General features: G+C 35.8%; 1 protein-coding gene across 7 annotated transcripts in view; it reads left to right on the forward strand.

Moving 5' to 3' along the window:
- Positions 1 to 26674, forward strand: part of FSD1L (fibronectin type III and SPRY domain containing 1 like) — a 73120-nt gene that overhangs the window by 44296 nt on the left and 2150 nt on the right. For 2 of the 7 annotated variants that reach the window (XM_082404048.1, XM_082404043.1), the window contains exons 7-13: positions 4211 to 4420; positions 5624 to 5722; positions 10129 to 10258; positions 11171 to 11203; positions 15788 to 15888; positions 16378 to 16629; positions 22338 to 22426. In XM_082404048.1, coding sequence (XP_082260174.1) covers positions 4211 to 4420; positions 5624 to 5722; positions 10129 to 10258; positions 11171 to 11203; positions 15788 to 15888; positions 16378 to 16629; positions 22338 to 22426 — 914 coding nt within the window. Of the gene's footprint in view, positions 1 to 4210; positions 4421 to 5623; positions 5723 to 10128; positions 10259 to 11170; positions 11204 to 15787; positions 15889 to 16377; positions 16851 to 22337; positions 22427 to 26674 lie in introns of those variants that run through there. The other 5 variants (XR_014247884.1, XM_082404046.1, XM_082404044.1 and 2 more) reach the window with 5 other exon arrangements.

A 26674-nucleotide genomic window follows, 5' to 3' on the forward strand; every position in this document is an offset into this window, starting at 1 on the left:
TACTTGCTGTGTAGCCTTAACAAGTTATTTAACTCTCCCTCATTTTCTTCATCTTTAAAATGTGATGTTATCCCTCTGGGGTTTTTATAAGGATTAAATGAATTGAGAACTCTAAAGCACTTGAAATAGTACCTGGCACATAGTTAACACGCAGTGAATGTTAATGGTTATTATTACCATTATTGTGGTGGTTGCTGGTTCAGATGGAATTTTACTTCCAGTAATAATGTGTTAGCATTGGTTTAGTAGAGTATTAGTATGAGGGTATTCCAGCAGTCAGAACCATTTGAAATTGAGTCCCAAGTTATTGTCCACAGGTGTGAAAGAGCCAGGTAAGGACCTTTCGGTCATTATTCTCTTTTTAATAACATCAAGTAATGTGGTTAGGTTGATAGCTAAAACAATTTGGACTTGGTGATTTGGGGGATCAGGAAATCTCTTGAAAGCGAAGTGTTTTACTTACAGGCTTATGGTTTTTGGAGGTTAGCTGTTTTTGAGTAGAGAATGTTGATCATATGAAACCATTCTTTTCTTCTCTGAAGATTTGGTCCAGGACTTTAGAATATGATTGGAAAGACAAAGTTAGTAGTCATGAAACTATAATGAAACTAGTAATGGTAGTACAAGTGAAGTATTAACTTGTGTGGTATAGATCAGAAGTTCTAGAGGAGTTTAGAGAAGGAAAAGATGAGAGAAGGAATCATAGTTGTAGAGGAAGGAAGTATACATACTTGTCAGTGGATACCTACCTGTAAATTGGCCTTTCAGAATTCCTAACCATTATATTTTCTTTCACACTACTACTCAATTCAGAAGGAGAGTCAGGAGTGGTAGATTGTGAATATACACATGAGTAGTAGTAGTTTGATTTAAAAAAAAAAAAACTACTAAAAAAGTAGTCCTCTCACCATCACTTTCCTTCTCTTGGATTTTCAGTGATGGCTTAATAAACCACGGCCATGTCTGCCGTACAGTCGAGTAGATTGCATGCACAGTTAGGATTTCCTCTTTTGCAAACTGTTAAGACAGTCTGAAGGAATGAGGTATAATGAAAAGCAAGAAATCCTTTTGTGGAGGAGTTTCATCCTGAAGGAAGGTATAATAGGTTGTTAAAATTTATGAAAGGTGAATTCATATTACTAATTTTTTTGTATTCTGCTATAGCATAAAAATTTCCTATAAGATCCAATCAGATTAACTTAAAAATGAATACCTTCATCCCTTAATAATTCCTTCTGTAAACACTGCAAAAACCAACTCTATACTGAATTATGTATAGTAATGAGCTTTGGACTTATCTGAGTCTGAAAATTGTAAGTGATGATGATGGATGATAATAATTGCAGTCATTTTCTTCTGCTCTAATCCATTATTTATACATTGAAACTTAGAGTTTATATCCTTTCTGAGCCTTTGCAGCCAAGAAGAGAAACATGTTTGTGGCAGTGTTGATGTCAGTTGTCCTTTTACATTCACATGCAGAGAAAAACATTAGCAGAATTCTTACACCAATGTCCACACAATTTAACTGTTGCTTTATGGAAGTTGCTGTGAATTGCTTTCCATTCGCATTTCTAAAGAGAGTTCTGCCTTTCCTAATATTTTTATATTACAAGTTTACAAACATTCATCTTCCCCTGAACTTTTATTCCACATTTGTTGAAACTCTTCTCTTACTTCTGTTTAGAATATTGGGTGAACTTCCTACATATCAGATCCAAGTCACTCTTAATTTGACCTACCACTCCTTTTTTTAAATTTAATTTTTATTTTATATTGGGATATGGTTGATTTACAATGTTGTGTTAGTTTCAGGTGTAAAGCAAAGTGATTCAGTTATCCATACGCATATATCCGTTTTTTCAGATTCTTTTCCCATATAGGTTATTATAGAATATTTGACATACTACTCTTAAATTATCTAAATTTTCTTTTTCCCTCCCAAGTTTGCTTTCTTCTGGGGCCATTATTCACAAGAAAGAAGAATCTTCTTGCCAGTACATTCTTACTGGAATGGTAGCTGAATTTGGGAGATAGATAGTGGGGAGTTAGCTGGACCCACTTACAAATTAAGTGATTCTCCCTGTATACAAGCCTCTTGAGACATTCAGTACAGGTTTTAACTCAGCAAAGCTATAAAATTACTACATGCCATAGGCCGTTACACTTCCTCACATGTAGGCACTGCACAGCATATTAAATTTATGAATGCCTCTATCTCTTCCCATAGCAATGAATAGTAGTCTGTATTGCTTATGTTCCGGTAACAAGAGACTAACATCTGTAATGTATTATAGGGACGAAACCCCTACAGACAGATGAAGGAAATTAATCATAATGAGAAATGATAAATATTTCTTTGTCTGTTGTCTTACTGATAAGATATATCAGATTCCAAGTATTTACTGTACAATTACACACATGCAGTAGTTCAACTTTGAAGACTATAGCTAATGGAGATCAATTGCCCCACCTCTCTCCTTTCCTCCCTTTCTTACTAGTTAGGCTTGAAGCTTTAAAATGTATATCAAATTCCTTTCATCTTGATCTTGATTATTGTATCTAAGATATTTGGTTTACTTTGTTATTTGTTAGGTCTCACATTGCTTTGAATTTTCATGTATAGAATTCCTTTGTTGTTATTGTTACAGTTTTTTACAAAATTAATACTTTGTTTTTTAGAACAAGGTTAGGTTTATGGAAAATTGAACAGGTAATACAGAGAGTTACCATATACTTCCCCTCCTCCCCCACATACAGTTTCCGCAGTTATTAATGTCTTGCATTAGTGTAGTACTTTTGTAGTAATTGATAAATTATTATTAGCTAAAATCCACAGTTTACATGAGGGTTCACTCTGTGTTACACAGTTCTACGGCTTTTGATAAATGTATCATGTCATGTATCCACCACTACCGTATCATACAGAATAGTTTCAGTGCCCTAAAATTCCCTTGTACTCTGCCTGTTCATCCCTTGTATCCTGCAGCCTTGCTATAAGCTTGTTAGTTCCAGGAGTTTTTCTGTTGATTCTTTGAGATTTTCTACATAGACAATCATGTCATCAGTAAACAAAGACAGTTTTATTTCTTCCTTCCTAATTTGTATATGTTTTACTTCTTTTCCTTGTCTTACAGCATTTAGCTAGAACTTCCAGTACAGTGTTGAGTAGGAGTGGAGAGAGGGGATGTCATTGCCTTAGGAGAAAAGTATCTACTTTCTCAACATTAATGTTAACTGTAGGTTTTTTTGTAGATGTTCTTTATCAAGTAAAGTTTCCTAGTTTACTGAGAGCTTTTGTCATGAGTGAATGTTGGATTTTGTAAAATATTTTTTTCTCCATCTATTGATATGATCATGTAATTTTTCTTCTGATCATCTGATTTTTCTTCTACTGATGTGAAAGTTTACATCAGCTAGTTTAGAATGTTGAACCAACCTTACATACTTGGAGTAAATCTTTTAAAACTTTTTTTTAGCAACGAAAGGTTTAAATACAGTACTTGCAGTTTCACACATTTCAGACACATCTGTATCACTGGAGGACCACATTCTCCAGTTAGCCTGCTATTTAAATGGAACATCTGTTAATGTTGAGGAGCTATGGAAAACCTCTTTCATGGAAAAGAAATTGATTAATGTTCATTCATGTTAATTGTGATTCATTTACCTCAGTTTGTTTTAATGAATTATAGAGCTCTTTGGAGAAACATTTAAAAATTCTTAAATATTTTGTGGGATTGCGGAGTTCATTTTTGTTCAGTGTTGAGAAATTACAGTTATTTTATAAACTAGGTTTTTTAAATACATTGAAAATACCTTGAATTATTTTAATCTTTGGATTCAAAGCAAGTTATTTTATTTTGTCAATAGTGATTTAATTTATATTCTCCAGCTGTTTGAAGTAGCAGATTAAAAACGTGTTGAGCAGTAACAAATCATTCTTGATTCTCTATTCTTAGCATGTTTGAATTGCTTTTTGCTAACTAGGGTTTTAATGTACTTTGAATAAGTCTATGAAAAACTTTGAAATATGAATTTTAAAACAGAGCTATGAAAAATGGTTATTTTGCATTTATAAGGTATCCCTTCTCTTAGCCTGATTCAGTTGAACAGTTTAAAAGCGACATGAAAAGCGTAATTTGAACGACAAACATAAATACTGGATTAGTACTATAGTGAGAAATGAGCTTTTTTTTTTTTCCTTCAGTCCCCAAAGCTCCAGAGATAGATCCAGTAGAGTGTTTGGTGGCTGACAATTCTGTAACAGTAGCTTGGAGAATGCCAGAAGAAGATAAGAAGATTGATCATTTTATACTGGAATATAGGAAAACTAATTTTGATGGACTTCCACGTGTAAAGGATGAGCGATGCTGGGAGATAATTGATAATATTAAGGGTACTGAATATACACTATCAGGTAAGATGACTGCATTTCATGAATCTCATTCTCGGAAGATAGATGTAATTGTGAAAAATATTTTGAATTACATTAAAAGATGAAGTTATTAAGTTTCTTTAGCCAAGCTGACTTTTTGTATATTTATTATGGAAATGAATTTCTCTTAAAATATCAAGAAAACCTTCATTTTAATTACTTCTGGATATTTGCAATCTGGTAAAACAGTGTATTTAAAACAAACATGAAGGGATGTTCTGGAAACTGTATTTCAGAGTGACATTTAATTTTTACCTTGGTTTTCTAACAATAAAAAAGCTGTCAATTTTCTATATGTATACACTACCCCTCATTTCAGTGATACTGTAAAGACTTGCCTTTACCCTTTTTTGATAAGCTTCACGATAATACTTAAAGTTAAGCTATGACTTGGTATTAGAAATTTGTGTGTTGGCCTTTTGATAGTCTTTAAAAACATATCTCCATGTATAGGGGACTTCGGGTATTTGAAATGGCCAAATGTTGCCTGAGTTGTTCAATATTTGTTTTATGTGAGCAGTAACATTAGGAACGTTACCATTACTGAGCACTTACCATTTGTCAGCAGCTGGGCTGAAGTGTATTACACAGTACATCTCATTTAATCAGTACAATACATCTCATTTAGTCTTTACGGTGAAGAGGTTGGTTTTCTCTTTTCTATTTTAACAGATACAAAACTGTGGCTCTGTCAAGTTGTTGAAGGTCCCATAGCTAGTAATTTTTGGATTGAGATTTTAATCTAGACCTGACTGACTTCAAAGTTTTGCTATTAATCCTTATGCTTCACTTTCTCTTTAAATTCATTTTTCACATATGAAACAATGTGTCATAAATATAAAAATTCTATAGTGTCTACTTTCCAGAAATTGAATATGTTATTTTAAACTGTAGTGTCTCTCCATGAATGAAACCTTACTTATAATGAGGCTTGAGAGTATCTTTTTATTGCTAGGTTTAAAAAGCCCAGTGACAAACTGTATAATTTATTTTGAAGAAAATAATAGATAAATCATGATTTCTCTTATTTCAGGCATTATCACCCTTTTAACATAAATTTGTACCCTTCCTGGGTGAAAAGATAGTTCCAGGGAGGGAAAAATGTCTGTTTGAAGGTTCATACTCATACTTTTGGAGTAGATTCCTTTACTTTTCATATCTGAAAGCCATTTTTCATTTTTTCAGGCCTAAAGTTTGATTCAAAGTATATGAATTTCAGAGTGCGGGCTTGTAACAAGGCTGTGGCTGGAGAGTATTCTGATCCAGTGACTCTAGAGACCAAAGGTAAGATCAGTAGCTACTTATACAGCATGAAACAGAACTTGACATCAGTCATTATTCCAGACTTCGTGACAGGAAACATTTCATGTATAGTTGCCTTCCTTCCCCACCTTGATCCCCCCGCCTTCCCCCCACCCACCCTGCAAAGGAATTCTCAACAGGAGGAATTTTAAGATGGGAAAATTAGGACTACAGTAGTGGTTTTCATTAGTTTTTCTTTTACCATGGTTTCAGATGGGTAAAATAGACTGATGATGGTGTTATGTTCTCTCATGCATACTTACTTTACAAATTTCAGTCTAGTATAAATACATTCGCATGACTGAAGTTTGCCCAGAGTTTTCCCAGAGAATGGATTATGACTCAATAATGGGGAAGTACGTATTCAGTTTAGTTCAGGTTCTTTTTGTTTTCTAAAATCTTATTGTAGAAATTAACATTTAAATAGTTTATTAATGTTTACAAAGCTCACAAGTCTTCATTTGATCATTGAAACCATCTTGAGAGATCAGTAGAATAGATATTATTGATATCCATTTTTCAGGTGAAGAAAGTGAAGTTAAAGTCAGTTCCTAGAACTAGCTTGGAAAGTTGTGAATACGAATCGATTTACAAGTTCTGTGCCAGCCCTTATTGTGGGCCTGGAATGTAAGTGCTTCTAGTCTCTGAGAACAGTTTGGATTTACTGTAGAATAACATATTTAAACACAGAAGATTTTTCAGGTATTTACCAATTTGAAGGCCACAGTGCTAGAGGTCTTTCCAGTTGTGAGGTGATAATTGACTCAGTTTACTTCCAGAATCAGATTCTACACATTGTTGTTAGATAGTTGGGCCTTAGAGTGTTCCACTGACCTCTGGTTCATACAGCATTTAAATAGGGTTTGAATGCCAGAAGTTTGATATGATTTGGAGGCTGATATAAAAATATCATATTAGAATAAAGCAAGATAGGAGGTTCATAAGTTATTGACAAGACAAACTCATAAGAATATGTTTGCATCAGAAAGATTAAAAGAAACAAAACTAAGTCAAAGTAATTTGGATTAGCAAATGTTTTTATTTGAGAACTACGGATAACTTAGCCAAGAAATGCAATTACTTAGAATTACTTGTTAACAAACTGAGATGATACTGTGGTTTCTTTAGAGATGTTTACCATTTCACAAACAGTCATCTTTACAGGCAGATAATCCTTCCTATTTAACTTGAACTGATTTTAGCCCTTGTCAGGTAAAATTGCATTATTATTAATATCCTCCCTCAAGAATATTATATGTTTTTTATTTCTTTTGTTCCTTCTCATTTACTTTTTATGTTTAGTGACCAAACTTGGGCCTAAATGTGGTGAATTGTAGATTTCCATTCAAATTCCATAGATTCAGGAAAATGAATAACTGGCTTGTAGTTTCCTTGGAGCTGGGCTGTCTGCTCCTGTTAGCAATGTCTGGATTTTACCAGTCAAATTCTTGGTTTTAGGGTTTGTAGGGAAAGACTAAGTTGATTCTAGTCCTTTTGAGCAGTTCTCTCTGTGGGGTAAACCCCCTGGGGTTGGGTTAGACTGACACTAAACGCTGCGGCCCACTGAATCTTCTGGGACCTTCTGGGAGACTCAGAGTAAAATTATCTCTTTCTTTTTTTTTTGGAATTCCTTTATTTTTTATTTTTTATTCATGTATTTATTTTTGGCTGTGTTGGGTCTTCGTTTCTGTGCAAGGGCTTTCTCTAGTTGCGGCAAGTGGGGGCCACTCTTCACCGCGGTGCGCGGGCCTCTCACTATCGCGGCCTCTCTTGTTGCGGAGCACAAGCTCCAGACGCGCAGGCTCAGTAGTTGTGGCTCACGGGCCTAGTTGCTCCGCGGCATTTGGGATCTTCCCAGACCAGGGCTCGAACCCGTGCCCCCTGCATTGGCAGGCAGATTCTCAACCACTGCGCCACCAGGGAAGCCCTAAAATTATCTCTTAAGAAACTATGGGTCACAGGTTTTCTAGGGTTATTCCATACCACTGGAGTGGCCACTAATGACAACAGGAGCTCCAGAGAAAAGTCAGATTTTTAAAATGCTGTGTTAAACAGTTGTTTACTAATTTTTTGACTTGTTGCAGCCCTTTTTGACCAACCAGTAGAAATAAGTATATGAGCAAAGAACTGGAGGGAAAGGGAGAGAGATGGAGATTTAATAGTTGAGGCCTACCAAAACTTCATATCCTGCCACTTGTGGTGCTTGGTGTGGAAAATAGTGAACGTTGTTAATATCTGTCTCTCCAATTGTATGTAACTCTATTTCTTCTGTTACTGGAATTGTCAAAAGTGATGAATAATATTTCTTACGACCAGAATTTTTAAAGTACATTATCCCTTACTTCCTTGTAAAGGTAAATGATGTGATATTAATCACCAATTACTTTCTAGCCTCAAATGTTAGTGTCTATGATATAATTTTACAGTGCCTAGAAAGCAGCCACCAACACAAACTAAACACATGAAACATATCTGTGTCTGTGTTCTGATTTTTTTGGTACTTTGTTTTCACACTTTTAACGATATGGAAACTAATATCTGGCCATATTACAGGGCTTATATGAGAGACAGGACTAAAATTTGAGACCTCACTTTTGAGGCCAGTCTTTTATTTGCTTTTAAACTGCATGGTATTATCCCTCTTACCTTAGAGAGCCTCTATGATTTAGTTGAGGCCTCATAAAGGGACAGTGTCCAAAAAAAGAAGAGATAAAAGGTTGCACCCCTGGGACTGGAACCCATGCTTTTCTGTTTGGGTGCTGTGGTATTTGATAAATCTGGTCTCAAGCGGCTTGGGGGTGATACCTGTTTTTGCCACCCTTGACTCTACTCATCTCTCCATCATCAAACACAGGGAATAGCTTTAGAATTTGTTTCTTCCCTTAGGATTTTAACAGGCAACTGAGAGTGATGGCACCTTAGAGTTATATCCAATTTTTCTTTCTCTCAAAAATGCAGATGCCCTCACATGTATTAACTAATAACTAATATAGAGGCTAACTCTGTTTTCTTAAGGCAGTTCATTCTTGGTAATACAGGGTCTCAGTTTTGCTTAATCCTAACTTTTTAGTAACCCACCTGTTGAGGAATTCTGTTTCCATTTTTACTGAAAAGCTGTATTATTTCGTCTTTCAGTAAGCTCTTATCTGTTTACATGCAGATTTTGAAAGCTATTAACTTTTTTGCATATAGTATGACACTTTCTAAAAGTGGTTATGGTCAGTAGATTTGTATTTAGAATATTTAAAATACACTGAGCAATGGGTCAGATGCATAGGTAAAATTAAAGTGCTCTTTTTGAAACAGTAGAGTATGAAAGGATTCTTGATTCACTAGGTAAGCACTAGTTCTCTATATGAATATTTTGTTGTTTGATGATGTATATTTCACGGACACACTGAAACCTTAGCTAAATCACGTATTATCCTTAAGTGAAATGGGGTATTGTAAAGGAATATTTCTTCAGTGAGTACTTACCAGAAATTTCAACTTTTGGAGGGAAGTATAACTAATAAGCAGATTTATTGGTAACTATGTAGTAGGTAATACCTTGCTTAAGACCCAGTTTCTAGGAATTGCATATTAAATAGGGGGAAATGTGCATTACTCAGCTGTGAATCAATACATTTCAACAATTAACCCTCAGTCAGTATCCAAAGGGAGAAGGTAATACTGTGTTACACTGATTTCCTAAATTAGCAGTTCTGAGTAAGTCTTGTGAATAGTACAGATAGTTCCCCCGATACCAAATAATTTGAAAAGCATAGTTTTGTTTTGGATTTTTAAAATTTGATTTCATTTAAGTAGCCCCTCTCCCCAGTCTGTTCTTTGCCATGTATATCATCTTTAGCTCTATCAGATGGGTTAGTTCCCTTGCTTCTGCCATCATGGCCTGTTTCTCTGTGCTTGCCTTATTTTGAAACTACTAAGAGTTTAAATATGAAATTATTAAGTGTTAGAGCATAAGAGAAAATGTGTGTGTGCCAGGCTCTATAATTTTTTACACCACATCACTTTCTCCTCATCCTTAATTCTACCAGCTCCTCTTCCTATTTAGTCATAACAATCAGCTGATGCTCTAATAATAGGTAATTGAGTTTATTGATTCCAGCAGAAGGAATAGCAGAAAGACCAGTGGCCATGAAAGTACGTTGTATTTGGTTGGAGTACAGGATAGATATATAGAGGAGAATAATGGGAAATACAGTAGGAATTAGTAGATTACGGCTTTATCGTTGTAGACTTTAAATTTTAGTCTTAGGAATTAGAACTTTATTCTCTATATACAGTGTTAAATCCATTGAGTAGGAAAACAATGTGATGATGGTTGTGCTTCAGAAACTAGAGATATGCTACATTTAAAAAAATTGAAATATTGTTTTGGTTAGCACTTAACTTCAGTTTGGATAACTCATCCTCCCATTTGAACCTGAGAGTTGAAGATACCTGTGTAGAGTGGGATCCTACTGGAGGAAAAGGTCAAGAAAGTAAAATTAAAGGAAAAGAGAACAAGGGCAGGTAAGCTAGTTTATTAAATCTATTATCTGAATAAAATGCTTGTAAATTGATTCTTACTTGACAATAACTTAAAATGAAATTCTTGGGAAGGGTAAGCTGGGGCGAAGTGAGAGAGTGGCATGGACATATATACACTACCAAATGTAAAATAGATAGCTAGTGGGAAGCAGCCACATAGCACAGGGAGATCAGCTCGGTGCTTTGTGACCACCTAGAGGGGTGGGCTAGGGAGGATGGGAGGGAGATGCAAGAGGGAGGAGATACGGGAATATATGTATATGTATAGCTGATTCACTTTGTTATAAAGCAGAAACTAACACATCACTGTAAAGCAATTATACTCCAATAAAGATGTTAAAAAAAAAGAGAAATTCTTATTAGTAACACCAAAGTGAAGAATATAATATTATCAGTACTTGAATTTGTCATTAACATTTTTCATTACTTTTTTTTTGTTTCTTTCCTAATCCTCTTCTTACTTACACCTTTTATTTCAGTATTCCATTTCTTTAAAGTTATATCTACAGCAGTTTGAACTGCTTAGAGAGAAATTCCTAGCAATAGTTCCTGAATTTTAGACTTATAGATCACCTGTCTTACCCGAAGGTCTGCAGTGAATGACAACTATTACCATGTACAGTCCCAGTGTCTGGCCCCTGATCAGCAGCCTTATGAACAAAGAGGAAGGCTTGGGACCTTTTGTTATTGTAGGACTTATTTAGATAGTCTCAAAGTATGGGGGCCTCTTTAAACAGAGATAAATTTTGCTCAAACTAAAATAAGGTAATCACTGTGAGTTAAACAGTGAATCAAAAGAAATTCCTCAGCAGGCTTTTGATCTAATTTTATTATAAACTGTTAAATTTAAGTTGTAAAGCAGTCTCTTAACAGTTGCCTATTTTTATCTGACAGTGCCCATGTTACTTCACTGAAGAGACATACAAGGTGATGATCTATGTCTGTATAGTTCTAGGACTTAGTATATCTAGCTTGGCTGAATAACTTACATTTTTCTTTAACCAATAAGCAGAAGCCATTGCAGCAGCCTTCATAAGCTAAAATATTGGTCTGTGTAGACTGTCTGTATTGGTGGCTTATGTTTTGAATTTACAGCATTATAATGTGCTGTGTATTATTTGGATTATATTGTATACAATAACAAAACAATAAGCTCTGCTTTAAAGTCTTTCTTGAATTATTTTCCTTTATCTGATTTTTTCTGCATTTACTTATACTTGGCACCTTTCTTGTTGTGCTGTATTCAATATATCTAACATTACAGCTTTGCATTTATATATATTTGACATGAGGCAGGTTTGAAGTGTCCTATGTTTTATAATAATCATGCAGTTTCAGAAGCATCAAGGATAAAAAATAAAGGTCATTACTGAAGTTATTAGGACAGTGCCAGAAAGATGAATCACTTCAAATTGCACAAGTAATAATGTGCTAATTTGAAGATACTCCATATCTTTCCCAGAAACAGAATGTGTTCTGTTTTCAAAATTATCTTTTCTTTTTTCTAGTTTATTTGCTTATTATTGGTGAAAATGATTTCATAGTTAGTATATTATAAATTGTAAAGTGCTGCTGGATTTAATAGGATCAGTGAAGTTTCATTTGGTCATTTGGAGATTTTTAGACTACTTATATGTAGAATTTCATCATGTTATTTCTCTCTCTCTCTTCCCTCCTTTTAAGAGTATTTTATTATGTAGGCTACTTCTGGAATGTTATATACATTTATTCTTTCCATAAATATTTGTTCACTGCAGGATGTCAGCTGGATGTTTTGGAGTTTATAGGGATAAACACTGTCCCTGCCTTCAAGGAATTTGCCCTAATTTATGTAGATGAGATATATCTCTCTATATAAATAACAATAATACAAGATAGAGATTATGTGTAATAGTATGTGTGAATCAGGGAGTTTAGAGGAAGAAAGATTTCCTGCGCTGCCACATGTTGAAGTGGTCAGTTAGGACAATAAGCCAAACTGAAAGTAACAATCAAGACTTCATGCACTTACTGTGATAGTATAAGCAAGAGGCCACAAAGGAAAGGGTGTTAGCTCCCCCAGAGTTCCACTTTTCACAACAGAATGGCTCAGGGTGAGGGTTAGGTAAATGAGAGCAGATGGCAGATGGTGAATATCTGAGGATCATCTCACTGGCCAGGAAGGCCCAAGCAAAAGGCTTCTCCGATTGTTTTATGGACCTGAGGCCAAGGAAATGAGAGAGGGGGAAAGGTTAGGAGTAGAAAAGTATTGAGACAGAGTGGAGAAAAGTGTCTTCAGACTGCTTCCTGACCCCTGCCCTCTTTAAGGAGGTCTCTGAAGAGGCAGCTGGAAAGGGTCTCAGCTGGGGGCCCCCTGCTGTAAGGGGGCCTCTGAATACAGGTGCCCAATCTAGGAATGCAGACATGCATATGAGCATGGGGTTGCAGGGGGTATTGCAACTGCTTCTAGAAACTGCAGTGAACTAGCTCTGCACCAAGTCTGGGGTAGAGAAGGCAAGCATTTATAATTGCTTGTTGGGCCTGAAAGATCATACTAGGATTTTGGCCTGGAGCTGGACTCTTCAGAAAAGTTATTTAGCCTGGTAGGATCTGGGAAACCTTCATTAGTGAAATGATATTTAGGTTGGTTCTCAAATAAGTGGAAGAATGTGTAGCGTTTGGACTTGCAGTGAGAGGAGCAAGGAAAGGAAAAGGCACTGAAGCAGATTGCCTGAGTTTAAGGAACACTTGAGTGACTATATTTAGCTGGATAGTGCTCTCCAGAGGTGAGAAGGCTGGAAAAGCAGAGTGGGCCCAAATCAAGAAGAACCTGAAAAGCCAAGCTAAGTCGTTTGTAGGCAGTAAGAAAGTGCTTGAAGATTTTAAAGTAGGAGAATCAGTTAGGTTTATCTCGTAACAGTGAACAAATGAATTGGGTAGCAGAGAGATCATCTGGGAAGCTGGTAAAACAATCCAGAGTAGAGGTAACAAAGAGCCTTAATTCAGATAGTTGAGTGACTGAGGTGTCTTTAAAGGATGGGATCACGTTTGCTTTAAGACAGGGGGTCCCCAAGCCCCGGGCCTGGCCATGACCTATAACGGTCATCCTGGGAGGGGGGGCGCACAGCAGGAGGTGAGCGGCAGGTGAACAAGCGAAGCTTCATCTGCAGCTCCCCATCGCTCCCTGTTGCTCGCCTTACCACCTGAACCATCCCGCCCCCGGTCCATGGAAAAATTGTCTTCCACGAAACCGGTCCCTGATGCCAAAAAGGTTGGGGACCGCCGCTTTAAGACAATAACAGCTGTTGTACTTCTTGCAAAAATGTACTTAGGGTTGGAAGTCTAGAATGCTGCAAAGGAAGACACCTCCTTATTTAATTTTTCTCTGAAATTTAAGCTGCCATTCTTAGTAGTTACATCTGTTTTTCTTTTTGCCATGCTTTCCCTTTATTTCTTTACTACTGGTAAGTTACAAATTTTTTTTGTTTTATGAATGCAGTGATTTGATATAATTGAAATGTTATTTTTTTAAACATCTTTGGGATTTGATCTATTTTGAGCTTTGGGGAGTTAGTGAGAGGCCTTAATACTGTCCAGTTTACCATATCATATAATTTGATAAAGGGAGGTCAGGTTGCATCTTGTCCATTTTAGTGGAAGAAATGCTTTATAATACTTGATATTATCCTGTGCCTGGATTTGGGTAATTGCTATTTTTCTTTTTAAGAAGAAAAGATACAGAACAAAAATATTGGGTTGGCCAAAAATTTCTTTCAGTATTTAAGTAAAAATAAAATACCTATTTTTCATTTTCGCCCAGAACTTTATTGAACAACGTAGTCACCATTTTGTTCCACTACCTTCTGCCATTTTTCAGGCAGTGTCATAATTCCATCTTCCTAAAACTTTTTATCTTTTTGAGCAAAGAACTGTTCCAGGTGCCTTTTACAGTCTTCCAGGGAATTGACATTTTTTCCGTTAAGAGAATTTTGTAAAGACCGAAATAAATGGAAATCCAAAGGTGCAATGTCTGGTTAATACAGTGGATGAATCAGAACTTTCCAGCCAAGCTGTAACAGTTTTTGCCTGGTCATCAGAGAAACATGTAGTCTTGCGTTATCCTTATGGAGGATTATGCATTTTCTGTTGACTAATTCCAGATGCTTTTCATCGAGTGCTGCTTTCAGTTGGTCTAACTGGGAGCAGTACTTGTTGGAATTAATTGTTTGGTTTTCTGGAAGGAGCTCATCACAGAGAACTCCCTTCCAATCCCACCATATACACAACATCACCCTCTTTGGATGAAGACTGGCCTGTGGTGTGGTTGGTGGTGGTTCATTTCACTTGCCCCATGATCTCTTCCGTTCCACATTATTGAACAGTATCCACTTTTAATTGCCCATCACAATTTGTTTAAAAAATGAAACGTTATCATTACGTTTCAGTGGAGAATCGCATGCAGAAATATGGTCAAGAAAGTTTTTTTCACTTAACTTATGTGGAACCCAAACATCAAAGCGATTAACATAACCGAGCTCATGCAAATGATTTTCAGTGCTTGATTTGGATATTTTGAGTATGTCGGCTACCTCCCATGTCGTTGATTGTTCTCAATTAATGTCTCGATTTGATTGCTATCAACTTCAACTGGCCTACCCAACCGTGGCACATTATCCAGTGAGAAATCTCCAGCATGAAACTTTGCAAACCACTTTTGACATGTTTGATCAGTCACAGCACCTTCTCCATACACTGCACAAATCTTTTTTTGCGTTTTTATCTTTCTTGAAATAATAAAGCATAATATGCTGAAAATGTTGCTTTTTTTCTTCCATCTTCAATATTAAAATGACTACACAAAAATTCACCGATTTTGATAAGTTTTTTTTTTAAATGCACACTGATATGATAGCTGTCACAATACAGTCTAACAAAACTGTTTCGAATGAAGTTAAAGACAACTAAGCGCTAGTAGAGCCATCTTATGGAAAAAAGCTGCACGAAACTTTTGGCCAACCCAATACCTACTGCTTATAAAAAAGGTTATTTAGTTTTGATTATAATAAGTCTTAAAAAGAAAAATAGCAATTACCCAAATCCATGCACAGGATAATAACAAGTATTGTAAAGTATTTCTCCTACCAAAATAAGACTTGCTTTTCATTTAAATTTAACTGCAAGAAATGTAAGCTATAATCAATTATCTTTCTTGAGTTCTTTTTTTTCCCTTGAGTTCTTTTTTTCCCTTTTTGTATTGTCTCCTATTTCAACTGTGTGTTCTTTGTACAAGCCTTGCTCAGTCTGCATGGTATTAGTGTTTTTAGCATGCTTTATGTTGATGACTTCTTACATTTAAGTGTTATAATTGACAAATCTGTTTAATAATAAATAATTCAGATAAAATTAAATGTTGCTATTTGTGCAGTGTGATTAGAAATCTTTAGAAAGGTTCATTTCTTGATTTGTAATTTTAGTTTGTGAAACATGTGCAACATAGAATATTTGTTTTTCTTTTTGTTCCTGTTTATCTAGAAGTGGTACACCATCCCCTAAACGGACATCCATAGGCTCCAGGCCACCAGCAGTAAGAGGCAGCAGAGATCGTTTTACTGGGGAATCATATACAGTGCTGGGTAGGATAAACATAATAGTTGTTCATTATCTCAGATTAAAGGATAAACATAATAGTTCCTCATTATCTCAGATTAAAGGCATCATAGGCACATTGGTGGACTTTCCACTCAGCGGTGGAGTGGCTGCCTATGTATTGAATGAATCGTTGCCAAAGTTTCTCCCTCTTGAAGCTTAATTACTTTGGTGGGTTTTCAAATTGTCTTTTTATTGATATGTTTTAAATTCTGCTTCAGTTTACATAGTGCTCCACATTTATAACTCTTGAGGGGATAGTAAGGAAGAGAAGTTCTGAAGCCTTTTATATTCAGAAAAATTAGCAGTAAATGTACAAGTCATTATAGCAGATACTCTGCATTTAGTGTCTGTGTGTTAGCATGATTTTTCTCCTGAATCAGATATTTTGTGCCACTTTGTGGGACAACATATAGATAAAACTGTGACTCATAAGGAAGAGGTAAGAGTCAAATTTACCTTCTGATCTTTTGTAGGAGACACTGCTATTGAAAGTGGACAACATTATTGGGAGGTCAAGGCCCAGAAGGATTGTAAATCCTACAGTGTGGGAGTAGCATACAAGACTTTGGGGAAATTTGACCAATTAGGAAAGACAAACACTAGTTGGTGTATCCATGTCAACAACTGGCTACAAAACACATTTGCAGCAAAGCATAATAATAAAGTCAAAGCCTTGGATGTTACTGTTCCTGAAAGAATAGGTGTATTTTGTGATTTTGATGGGGGTAAGTTTACTGATTTTCTCCTAAGTTATTTCGTTATCGTTGCTTGTATTTCAGTACTTTTCATTAGTAATCATCTCTACAGAATTTCCATAAGTATTGTGGTAAGGGTATTTTGACCTTCTAGGATTTGATCACAAACATAATTTCAGCCCTGTAATTGACTGAAAGGGCACGCGATTCTGCTTGCAGGCCTGCAAAAGCACTCATCTATAATATACTAAGTAAGTCTGAAAAAAATATTTTGCTAATTTTAGTCTTGAGCCTTAAAATTTCTTATGCCCGTTTTAATTCCTCCTTTACCTTGTTTTATTACTTGTTAAGAGTGGTAGAGTCAGATTTTTTGAGTTGGAGTAGACCTTAGAAATTACCCAATCCATTTGCCACATAGTGTAAAATCCTTATTACATTATATCTGCAAGTAGTTTCCACTCCTATGCTTGAACTTTTCTATGTGAAGCTAATTGTCTTAGAAGGCAGCCTGTTTCGCTATAGGAAAACACTTGGTTAGAAGGTTTTTCTTAAATCAACTCACTTTGTCTTCTCAGTAACTTCTGAGACTTTTGCTCTTAAATTTTGTCATCTGAAGAAACACAGAATTATGTTCCCTAATTCATACTTACATTACAGTAAGTCCCCTACATATGAACCTTCAAGTTGTGAACTCTCAAAGATGTGAATGTGCGTTCACATGTCCAATCATGTAAGTTAGTTCAAGTGTCTAGCGTACATTGTCACGTGTATACGTCCTCTACAAGTGGTTGTGCTTTTGTGTACTCTACTGTACGGTACTGTATAGGGTACAGTAGTACGGTATCTTTATTTCAAGCCCAGGATGTCAGGAAGCAAGCCTAAAAGCAGCGGTGATGTAGCTGGTGCTACTGAGAAGAGCCAAGTGATAAGGATGGAAACAAAAGTGAAAATAATTGAGAGAGTGGAGCAAGGTGAAAAGATGGTAGACATCGCTCATTCTTATAACACGAATCGTTCAACCATCAGCACAGTTCTAAAGAACAAGGACAAGATCGGACATGTGAAGTCTGTTGTGCCGAAGATGTCGACAATAATATCGAAGAAGCGTGGAAAAGTGATGGAGGAGATGGAGAAACTTCTCAGTGTGCGGATGCAGGATCAGCATCAGCGTCGAGTCCCGCTCAGCTTAATGCTGATTCAAGAAAAAGCTAAAAGCCATCATGAAGACTTGAAGAAGAAACATGGCGAAGAATCAGAGGGCACACCTTTTAATGCCAGCCGTGGCTGGTTTCATTGGTTCAAGGCTAGCGCCAACCTTCACAACATAGAAGTAAGTGGCGAGGCAGCGAGTGCAGATATGGTAGCTGCTCGGGAATTTTCTGAAACGCTTCGAGAAATTGTTGATGAAAGCGTGTATTTACCCAAGCAGGTTTTTAATGTGGGTGAGACAGGACTGTACTGGAAGAGGATGCCAGACTGAAGTTACATCAGTAAGGAGGAAAAGGTGATGTCAGGCTGTAAAGCAGCAAAGAATAGGCCAACTCTGTTGTTTTGAGGCAATGCTTCCGGCGATATGAAGCTGAAGCCTCTCTTAGTTTTATCATTGAGAGAACCCAAGAACCCTTAAACACATAGCCAAGGGCTCTCTTCCTGTTTTGTGGAAGAGTAACCCCAAAGCCTGAGTTACACAGACCATTTTCCAGGACTGGTTTTCCCACCACTTTATCCCGGAGGGAGAGAAATATTGCTTGGCGAAGGACATCCCATTCAACATTCTTTTGCCGCTTGACAGTGCTCTGGGCCACCCCCTATTCATGGACAACTTTCATCCCAACCTCAAAGTAGTGCATCTGCCACCAAATACTATGTTGTTCATCCAACCTATGGACCAGGGAGTTATACCAACTTTCAAGAAATATTATTTACATCACACTTTTCATCAGGCAGTAAAGGCAAGTGATGGATCAGGGACAACCTTGCAGCAATTTTGGAAGGACTGTAACATCTACAAGGTCATAAAAAATACGGACTTTTTTGGCCGTCACCATGACTGGGGTTTGGAAGAACCTTTGCCCACAGTGTGTTCACGATTTTCATGGATTTGAGAAGGTGGATGAGGAGTCCAAAGAGGTCTTCAGCAACTTAGTGACCCTCAGCGAGTAGCTGGAGCTAGATCTGCAAGAGGACGACTTCATTGAATTCCTTGCTGTGCAACATGAGGAGCTTACTAATGAAGACCTGATGGAATTGGAGGCCCAGAGAAAGGATGAAGAGACAAGAGGAAGAAGAAGTAACTGAAGAACTGAAGAGATTCATGACGCAGGAAGTGGCAAGGGGATTTTCTTTATTCGAAGAGGCACTGTTAGTTTTTGAGTCACAGGACCGGAATGTAGACGGTATACAAAGGTTGCAGCAGCCATTCAGAATGCAATCCAGTGCTACCGTGTCATCTATAACGAGAAAAAAAGAGCTACTACCCAGACATCACTGGATTGTTTTTTCAAGAGGGTAGATAGAATTGAATCCAGCAAGGAACCAGGACCTGTGCCATCAACGTCAGGCCTGAGTGAAATTGCAGCTTGCCCTCCATCTCCTATTGCTGACGATCCTTCAGCTCTGCCATCTCCCACCTCCTCTCCCTCTTCCAGTCAGTAACTCTTCTTGCCTGTTCACTTGATGCCACCCCCTGTATGCCAGCTGTTGTACTGTACAACTGTACTTTTCAAGGTACTGTACTGTAAGATTTTAAATGTTTTCTTTATTTTTGTGTTTGTTTTTTATGTATTATTTGTGTGAAAAGTATTATAAACCTGTTACAGTACAGTATTATATAGCCAATTGTGTTAGTTTGGTACCTAGGCTAATTTTGTTGGACTTAGGAACAAATTGGACTTATGAATGCACTCTCAGAATGGAACTCATTTGTATGTAGGGGACTTACTGTATAATCCTTATTTGTTTAAAAACTACTAACATTGCTTCTCTTGCCCTGTTTTTCCAGACTGTACATTCCCTATACCATTAGCTGTTCCTTTTATAATTTAATTTTTCCAAACCCCTTATTATCTCCTATGGTTGTATGCTATGTCTATATATATTTTAAAGATTGGTTCTCAAAGTAGAACACACAACTTCTGACCATCATAGGTTAGTGATTTGGCAGCATAATTTCTAGTAATATGACTTAACAGCACTGTAGCTCAATATTGAGCTTGTAGCCACCTAATCCACTAGATCTTTTTCCATGGAGTTCTGTCAGATTATCTTTTTTCTCTGATATTGTCAGTATAAGGGTGTTTTTTTGTTGTTTATAACTCAAATGAAGAATATTATATTCGTCCTTAAGTTTCATCTTAATAGATTTGGCCAATCTTTCCCTCCTGTTAAGATCATCTAAAAATTAACTTGGTGGGGTTTTTTTTGGCAAAATTTCTTTAAGCTTTTTGAGTTAGGTATTTGATAAGTATCTTCTCTACTGTCATCTAAATATTTATAAAACTTTTGAAGATGAGGTACTGTTGAACTAGGGAACAAAAGTAATTCCCTAAATGCTTCTCTCCAAGTTGACACTTAGAGCTAATAAAACCAAATTTTACCGTTTTAGTTAACATTGTGTCCAGATGATTCCATGAGGCATCAACCTGGTTACTCAAACAAAAAAGTAAACAAATTGATTTTGGTTTGATTTATTTTTAGTGATAGTGATGACATGTCAGTTTTGCTGCATCTTTTTTATTTACTCCTTTTGAATCAGATAAATATTTTCCTCAGGATAACTAGTAAATTTATTGGCATACATTTTTTTTTTCTTTTCCAACTACCAAGATAGCGTTTGCTTATCTTCTCTTTTCCCATACTTGGTGGTTCCTTAAAGATAGTAGTAAGAAGTATAATTGTTAACCTAGAGCATAGGGTATAGGAAGAAATTGTAATGTAGGATGGGATCAGATTCTGAGGGCCTTGAAAAATAATAATAGGCTAGTCTTTTTTTAGTAGTTGGTGGGGGGGCTTCTGTTCATTTTAGAAAACTGTAGTCATATGATTGTAATATAGTTTTAGAAATGTTAGAGAGTAAATGGTTAAATGTGGAAGAGACTGCAAACATTGATAGGGGAAGACTTTTCAAGGAGGTGGTCTTTAAGCAATATAGACAGGACCATGTCTGTTTTGTTAAGTATTATGTCCTTATTGCTTGGCAAGTGCTTCACATAGTGAGCCCTTAATAAGTATTTGTTGAGTGATTAGTGGTAAGAGGGATCTGAGCAGTGAGGAATCAAGAAGAATGAATTTGATGGTGTGAAAGTAGAATTCACAGGACTTGATAACTAAATATGGTTTGGGGGGAGAGAGACAAGAACTGAAGATGACTGAGGTTCCATCCAGTGTGACCAAGAGGGTGATAGTATCATCAACAGGATAGGGAGCGTAGAGTCCTGGGGAAAGATGAGATGCCAGCAGGACAGCCATGTGGCATTATTTAGTTGAAGCTAAATATTAGAGATGGCATCACAGAATGGCCACTTAATATTGCACAGGACAGTTAAGCATTATTGCTCTGCTGTGTACTAACTTTGTGACTGTATATAGGTTGCTTGATATTTTGAGGTAATGTGTATAAATCACCCAGTTCTTTAATAGTAGGCATAGATATTAGTTTCTTTTCTCTTCTTCTCTGTTTAGTGGTAGCAGTGGGAGCATTGTAGAGAGAAAGAGCCTGGACAAGCATCTACATTTATGTTTTTTTAATTAAGATATGATTATTTTGATAGCATCACTAAGAGTTCCCACTAATAGAAATAGTTGTCCATATTACATGTTGGGTATGGATTTAAGCTCCTTTTGCATATTGTTCTCACTTAATCCTTATAACTATCCTAAAAGGTCAGAATTATTAATCTCATGTAACAAATGAGGAAACTGAGGCTCAGAGAGATTAAGTGAGAAGCATCTAGAAAGATGGGTTTGAAAGAGCAATGAGGTGATCTGTTTCCTCCCTGGGAGTCTACCCACTGTTGATGCCCCTGTTTCTGGCTTTAAGCATCTACATTTAGAATAGGAGAAAAAGAGACAGAAGATATCCTCAGGATTAGGAAACAAACCAAGAGAATAGTCATGAGAGAAGAGTTTGAAGAAGTGATAACAGTTGTGAGGATGCCATCAGGTTGGACAGTTAGGTGGTCAGAAAGAGTGATTTAGTTGCATGATCATTGTTGAAAGACGGACTGTGAGGAGATTTTAAAAATTAACAAAGCTGAAGCAGTGATAACTATACCATGATTTCAGAAACTCAGGTATAAGCATGGCTTCAAGTAGTTAGAAGACAAAGTTTCATAGAGTAAACCTTTAAATGGTGATAGGATTTGGGTGGAAAGGCTGATTATATAATAAAAATGAGGAAGAAATAACCATGGCTTTTACTGGGCTAAGGAAGCCATTTGTTAAATAATAATAAAATAAATAGTCTATAGTTGAGTAAGTAGAATAGTGCCAGATTATGCAAGCACTATGGAGATCTTGAAAACCAGGGAAAGAAAACTGGATTTGGGCTTTTTCTTAATCATGTTTACTACTGATTTGCAAGTGAGAATTACTAAGTCCAGTCCTCATAGTGACAAAAAAATTAATGCCAAAATGTACATTTGGTTATTACTTTTATGCATGATTTTATGTTAGACTTAATTAGATATTATAAGTTTTTTCAATAATAAATCAGACGTTTTTTTTCTCCTTCCTTTTAGGTCAACTTTCTTTCTATGATGCAAACTCAAAACAGTTGTTGTATTCCTTTAAGACAAAATTTACTCAGCCAGTACTACCTGGTTTCATGGTTAGTACGTAATTTATATTTTATTTGGTTTGGCAACTTTAAGGAGAACAATCTATGCTGTATATTTGGGGAAGCACAATATCTTATTTTTTCTTTATATTCCTCTCCCTTTCCCCAGTCCACCTCTCCCAAATCTGTGTTTGTCTGTATATTTTTGGTATATTTTATTGCAATAAGTGTTAAGACACAAAAGTCTGCAAATCATAAGCGTGTAGTTTGATCCACATTCATAGGACCGCACTCATTTTTGTAACCAGCATCTAGGTTAAGAAATGGAGGATTGTGCCCATTTCCAGCCCCTAATGGCTCTCCTCCAAAGTGGTTACTGTCTTGAGTTTTAATACCATAAATTCATTTGCCTTCTTTTCAACTTTGTATAAATGGAATCATACAGTATCTTTTTGGCTCAATATTATGTTTGTGAGATTTATCCATGTTTTTCTGTGTGGTGGTAGTTCACGTAGTTTTCGATTGTATGTATATGTATAGTTTTCCATTATATGACTATATCATAATTTATTTACCCATTCTAATTTAGTTGGATACTTGGGTGGTTTCCCATTGGAGACATTTACAAATAGAACTTCTATAAATATTCTTCTTAATGTCTCTTGGTAGATATGTATATGTATTTCCAATGGGTATATAATTAGAATTGAGGTTGCTAGATCATATGGAATGTGTGTAACCAACTGTAGTAGAGTTTTCCAAAGACGTTGGTTATACTAATTTACCACCAGCAGTATATGAGAGTTTGAATTCCTCCACATCTTTATCAACACTTGGTATTGTCTTTTTAAAAATTTTTGTCCTTCTAATGCGTATGATACATTACATTGTGGTTTTCATGTGCATTTCCTTGGTGATTAGTGCTGTTGAACACCTTTTAATATGTTTATTGACTGTTTGGATGTATTCTTTTGTGAAATGCTTGCTCAAGTCTTTTGCCTGTATTTCTGTTGGGTTTTCTTCCTCTTTCTTACTGATTGTTTTGGAGTTATATCTGGCAAAAGACTCAAGACTATAGAAATATGTATTGCAGTTATCTTTTCCACTCTGGCTTTCCTTTCCCCTCTCTTATTGGTGTCTTTTGATGAACAAAAGTTGTTAATTTTAATGTTGCTCAGTTTATCATTTTTTTCATTTATGGTTAGCACTTTTTGTGTTCAGTCTAAAAAATTTTTATTCATTCCCAGGTCATGAAAATACTGTGCTTTCTTCTAAAAGCAAAATTTTCCTTATACATTTAGACATAGACTGCATTTATAATGCAAGTACAATATAGAAATGATATGTTTGGTATGATGTTAGGGTTGAAATATATCCTTTAATTCCATATGGATAGCTGCTTATTCCAGGACCATTTACTGAGATCATCCTTTTTCCACTGCAGTATAATCTTTGTAAAATATTAGATGACTATCTATGTGTGGTAGACTGAGTATGTGTATGTCTATATACACGTATATAATTTCAGGACTACTCAATTTCAGAAAAAGTCATGATTCTCCACACAAAATGAAACTTGGTTTTGAATTTATATTTTTATTAAGAAATATTACTGCTTCTCCTAATTCCTTTATCTGTTGCATTTCCCTATAAGATTAGGCCACTGTGGGGAGTTCTGCAATCCAGTTAAGATCATCATTATTCTGGCTAGAAGTTTCCTTAATTTGGGGGCTGCTTCTGCAGATCAGGATGGTATATTTCCATTGCAGACTTGGTGGAGTGTTTATATGTGTGTTCTTCCACAATCACCCCCAACTGTAACGCCTAAACTGTAAGGATAAAGTATTCAGGTTATATGTGGGTTTAAAATACAGTACTTTTAAATCTCACAATTGATAATGATTATTTACCCTAGATACCCTAAAGTCATAAAATAAGTTTAAAAGACTGCTAATAACCAAGACTCCTAGATTTCCCTTAAAAAGTAAAAATGATTAGTGAATAAAGTTATTGTTTGTAGTACAATACTTAGGGATATTGGAAAGGTTATTTTCTTTTTAACTTCTGCATATGATTTATTTTTGGCTGTTTTTCCAAATTGGTCACTCAAGGACAATATTTTTACCATGTGGAATTCAAAGTTATTTTTCCCCTAAGTCTCAGATATGCTTTTTAAAAGGGTAGATTTCATGTTTAATTTGAATCTATCTCAGGAAAGTACGTAGTGAGTTTATTCGTTGTTTTTTCATTCCAAATGATGAAACTATAATTACATTAGTGAATGTCATAAGATGCTTTTTTCATGTGCTTATTTGCCATTTGTATAATTTCTTTGGTGAAGTATCTTAAAATCTTTTGCTCATTTTTAAAAATTGGGTTACTTGTTTTCTTATTAGTGAGTTTTAAGATATCTTTATGTATTCTGGATAAATCCTTTATCAAATAAATGTTTTGCAAATATTTTCTCCCAGTCTCTGATTTTTTTCCATTTTCTTGACATTTCAAAGAGAAGTTTTTCATTTTGATTAAGTCTAGTTTATCGATTTTTTTTCTTTTATGGATCATGCTTTGCCCAACTCAAGGCCACAAAGATATTTTCTTTTGTTTTCTCCTTGTAGTTTTATAATTTTAGGTTTTACATTTAGGTCTGGGATCCATTTTGAGTTAACTTTTATATATGGTATAGAGTATGGTTTGAGATCTATTTTTTTTAACATCTTTATTGGAGTATAATTGCTTTACAATGGTGTGTTAGTTTCTGCTTTATAACAAAGTGAATCGGCTATACCTATACATATATCCCCATATCTCCTCCCTCTTGGGTCTCCCTCCCACTCTCCCTATCCCTTTTTGCATATGAATGCCCACATGTTCCAGTGCCACTTACTGAAAAAGACTAACCTTTCTCCATTGATTTTCCCTTCCACCTTTGTGCTAGATATTTTGAGTAAATATTTTTTTAAATCAAATAATTTTCAATAAAGAAGATAGTAGTTTTGTAATCAGTTGCTTTTGTATTTTTTAATTTATTTTTTATTGAAGTATAGTTGATTTACAATGTTGTATTAATTTCTGCTGTACAGCAAAATGAGTCAGGTATACACATATATACATTCTTTTTTGTTTTTGCCACACAGCTTGCGGGATCTTAGTTCACCAACCAGGGATTGAACCCAGGCCTCGGCAGTGAAAGTGCCAAATCCTAACCATTGGACTGCCAGGGAATTCCCCTATACATTCTTTTTTATATTATTTTCCATTATGGCTTATCCCAGGATATTGAATATAGTTCCCTGTGCTGTACAGTAGGATCTTGTTGTTTATCCATTCTATATATAATAGTTTGCATCTACTAACCCCAAACTCCCAGTCCATCCCTCCCCTACCCCCATCCCTCAGACATAAAGAACAGCAACCACAAGTCTGTTCTTTATGTCTGTGAGTCTGTTCCTGTTTCGTAGATAGGTTCATTTGTGCCATATTGTTTTTTTGTTTTTTGGCCATGCCACATGGCATGCGGGATCTTAGTTCCCCGACCAGGGATCGAACCCATGCCCCCTGCGCTGGAAGCACAGAGTCCTAACCACTGGACCGCCAGGGAAGTCCCATGTTTTTGTATTGTTTTGTATTTTAAGAGTTATCATTACCTTCTGTCATTAATATTTTAGAATGTTAATTATATAGTTATACATTTCACAGGTCAGCAAATTCTTTGTAACTATACTATACTTAGTAAATATTGAATACTTTAGGATATAGTTGAAGTTGGGAATACTTAAAAAATTTCTAGACTCTCCCTCGATTTATGCTTATGTCTGCTACATAAATGGCAGTTGATGATAGTTTAAATGATTCATATTTTCACATTTTAATTCTCTTGACTCTATTCCAAATAAGTTATAGTTTACTTTACTGAATGACAGCTGCTCTGTTCACAAGTGAAGCAGTTTCATCTTTCATAAACTCATTCACATTTATGATAATAGAATATGGCAAGTGTATCTGGATATTGCCATTTGCATTTTTCTCTGACAACCTTAAAGAATTATAAAAGAGTTCTTATTGTTAACAAGCTAGGGAAGAAACTCATGGAATTACTCTGTTAACAGAGGGGTGTTAGATTCCTATAGTGTCAGGCCACACCTCGTTATCAAAATCTAAAGCAGTAACTGGGGTAAAGAAGTTGACTCTTTGTGCACTTCTCTTGGTTGTGAACATTAGCATCAATAATGATAATGTCTTTTGCCTAGATTAATCCAATTTAGTCTCTAAATTTCTACAGCCCTTACTTCCCTTTCT

This window comes from Balaenoptera borealis (assembly GCF_965194805.1).
Source record: "Balaenoptera borealis genome assembly, chromosome: 8".
NCBI lineage: Eukaryota > Metazoa > Chordata > Mammalia > Artiodactyla > Balaenopteridae > Balaenoptera > Balaenoptera borealis.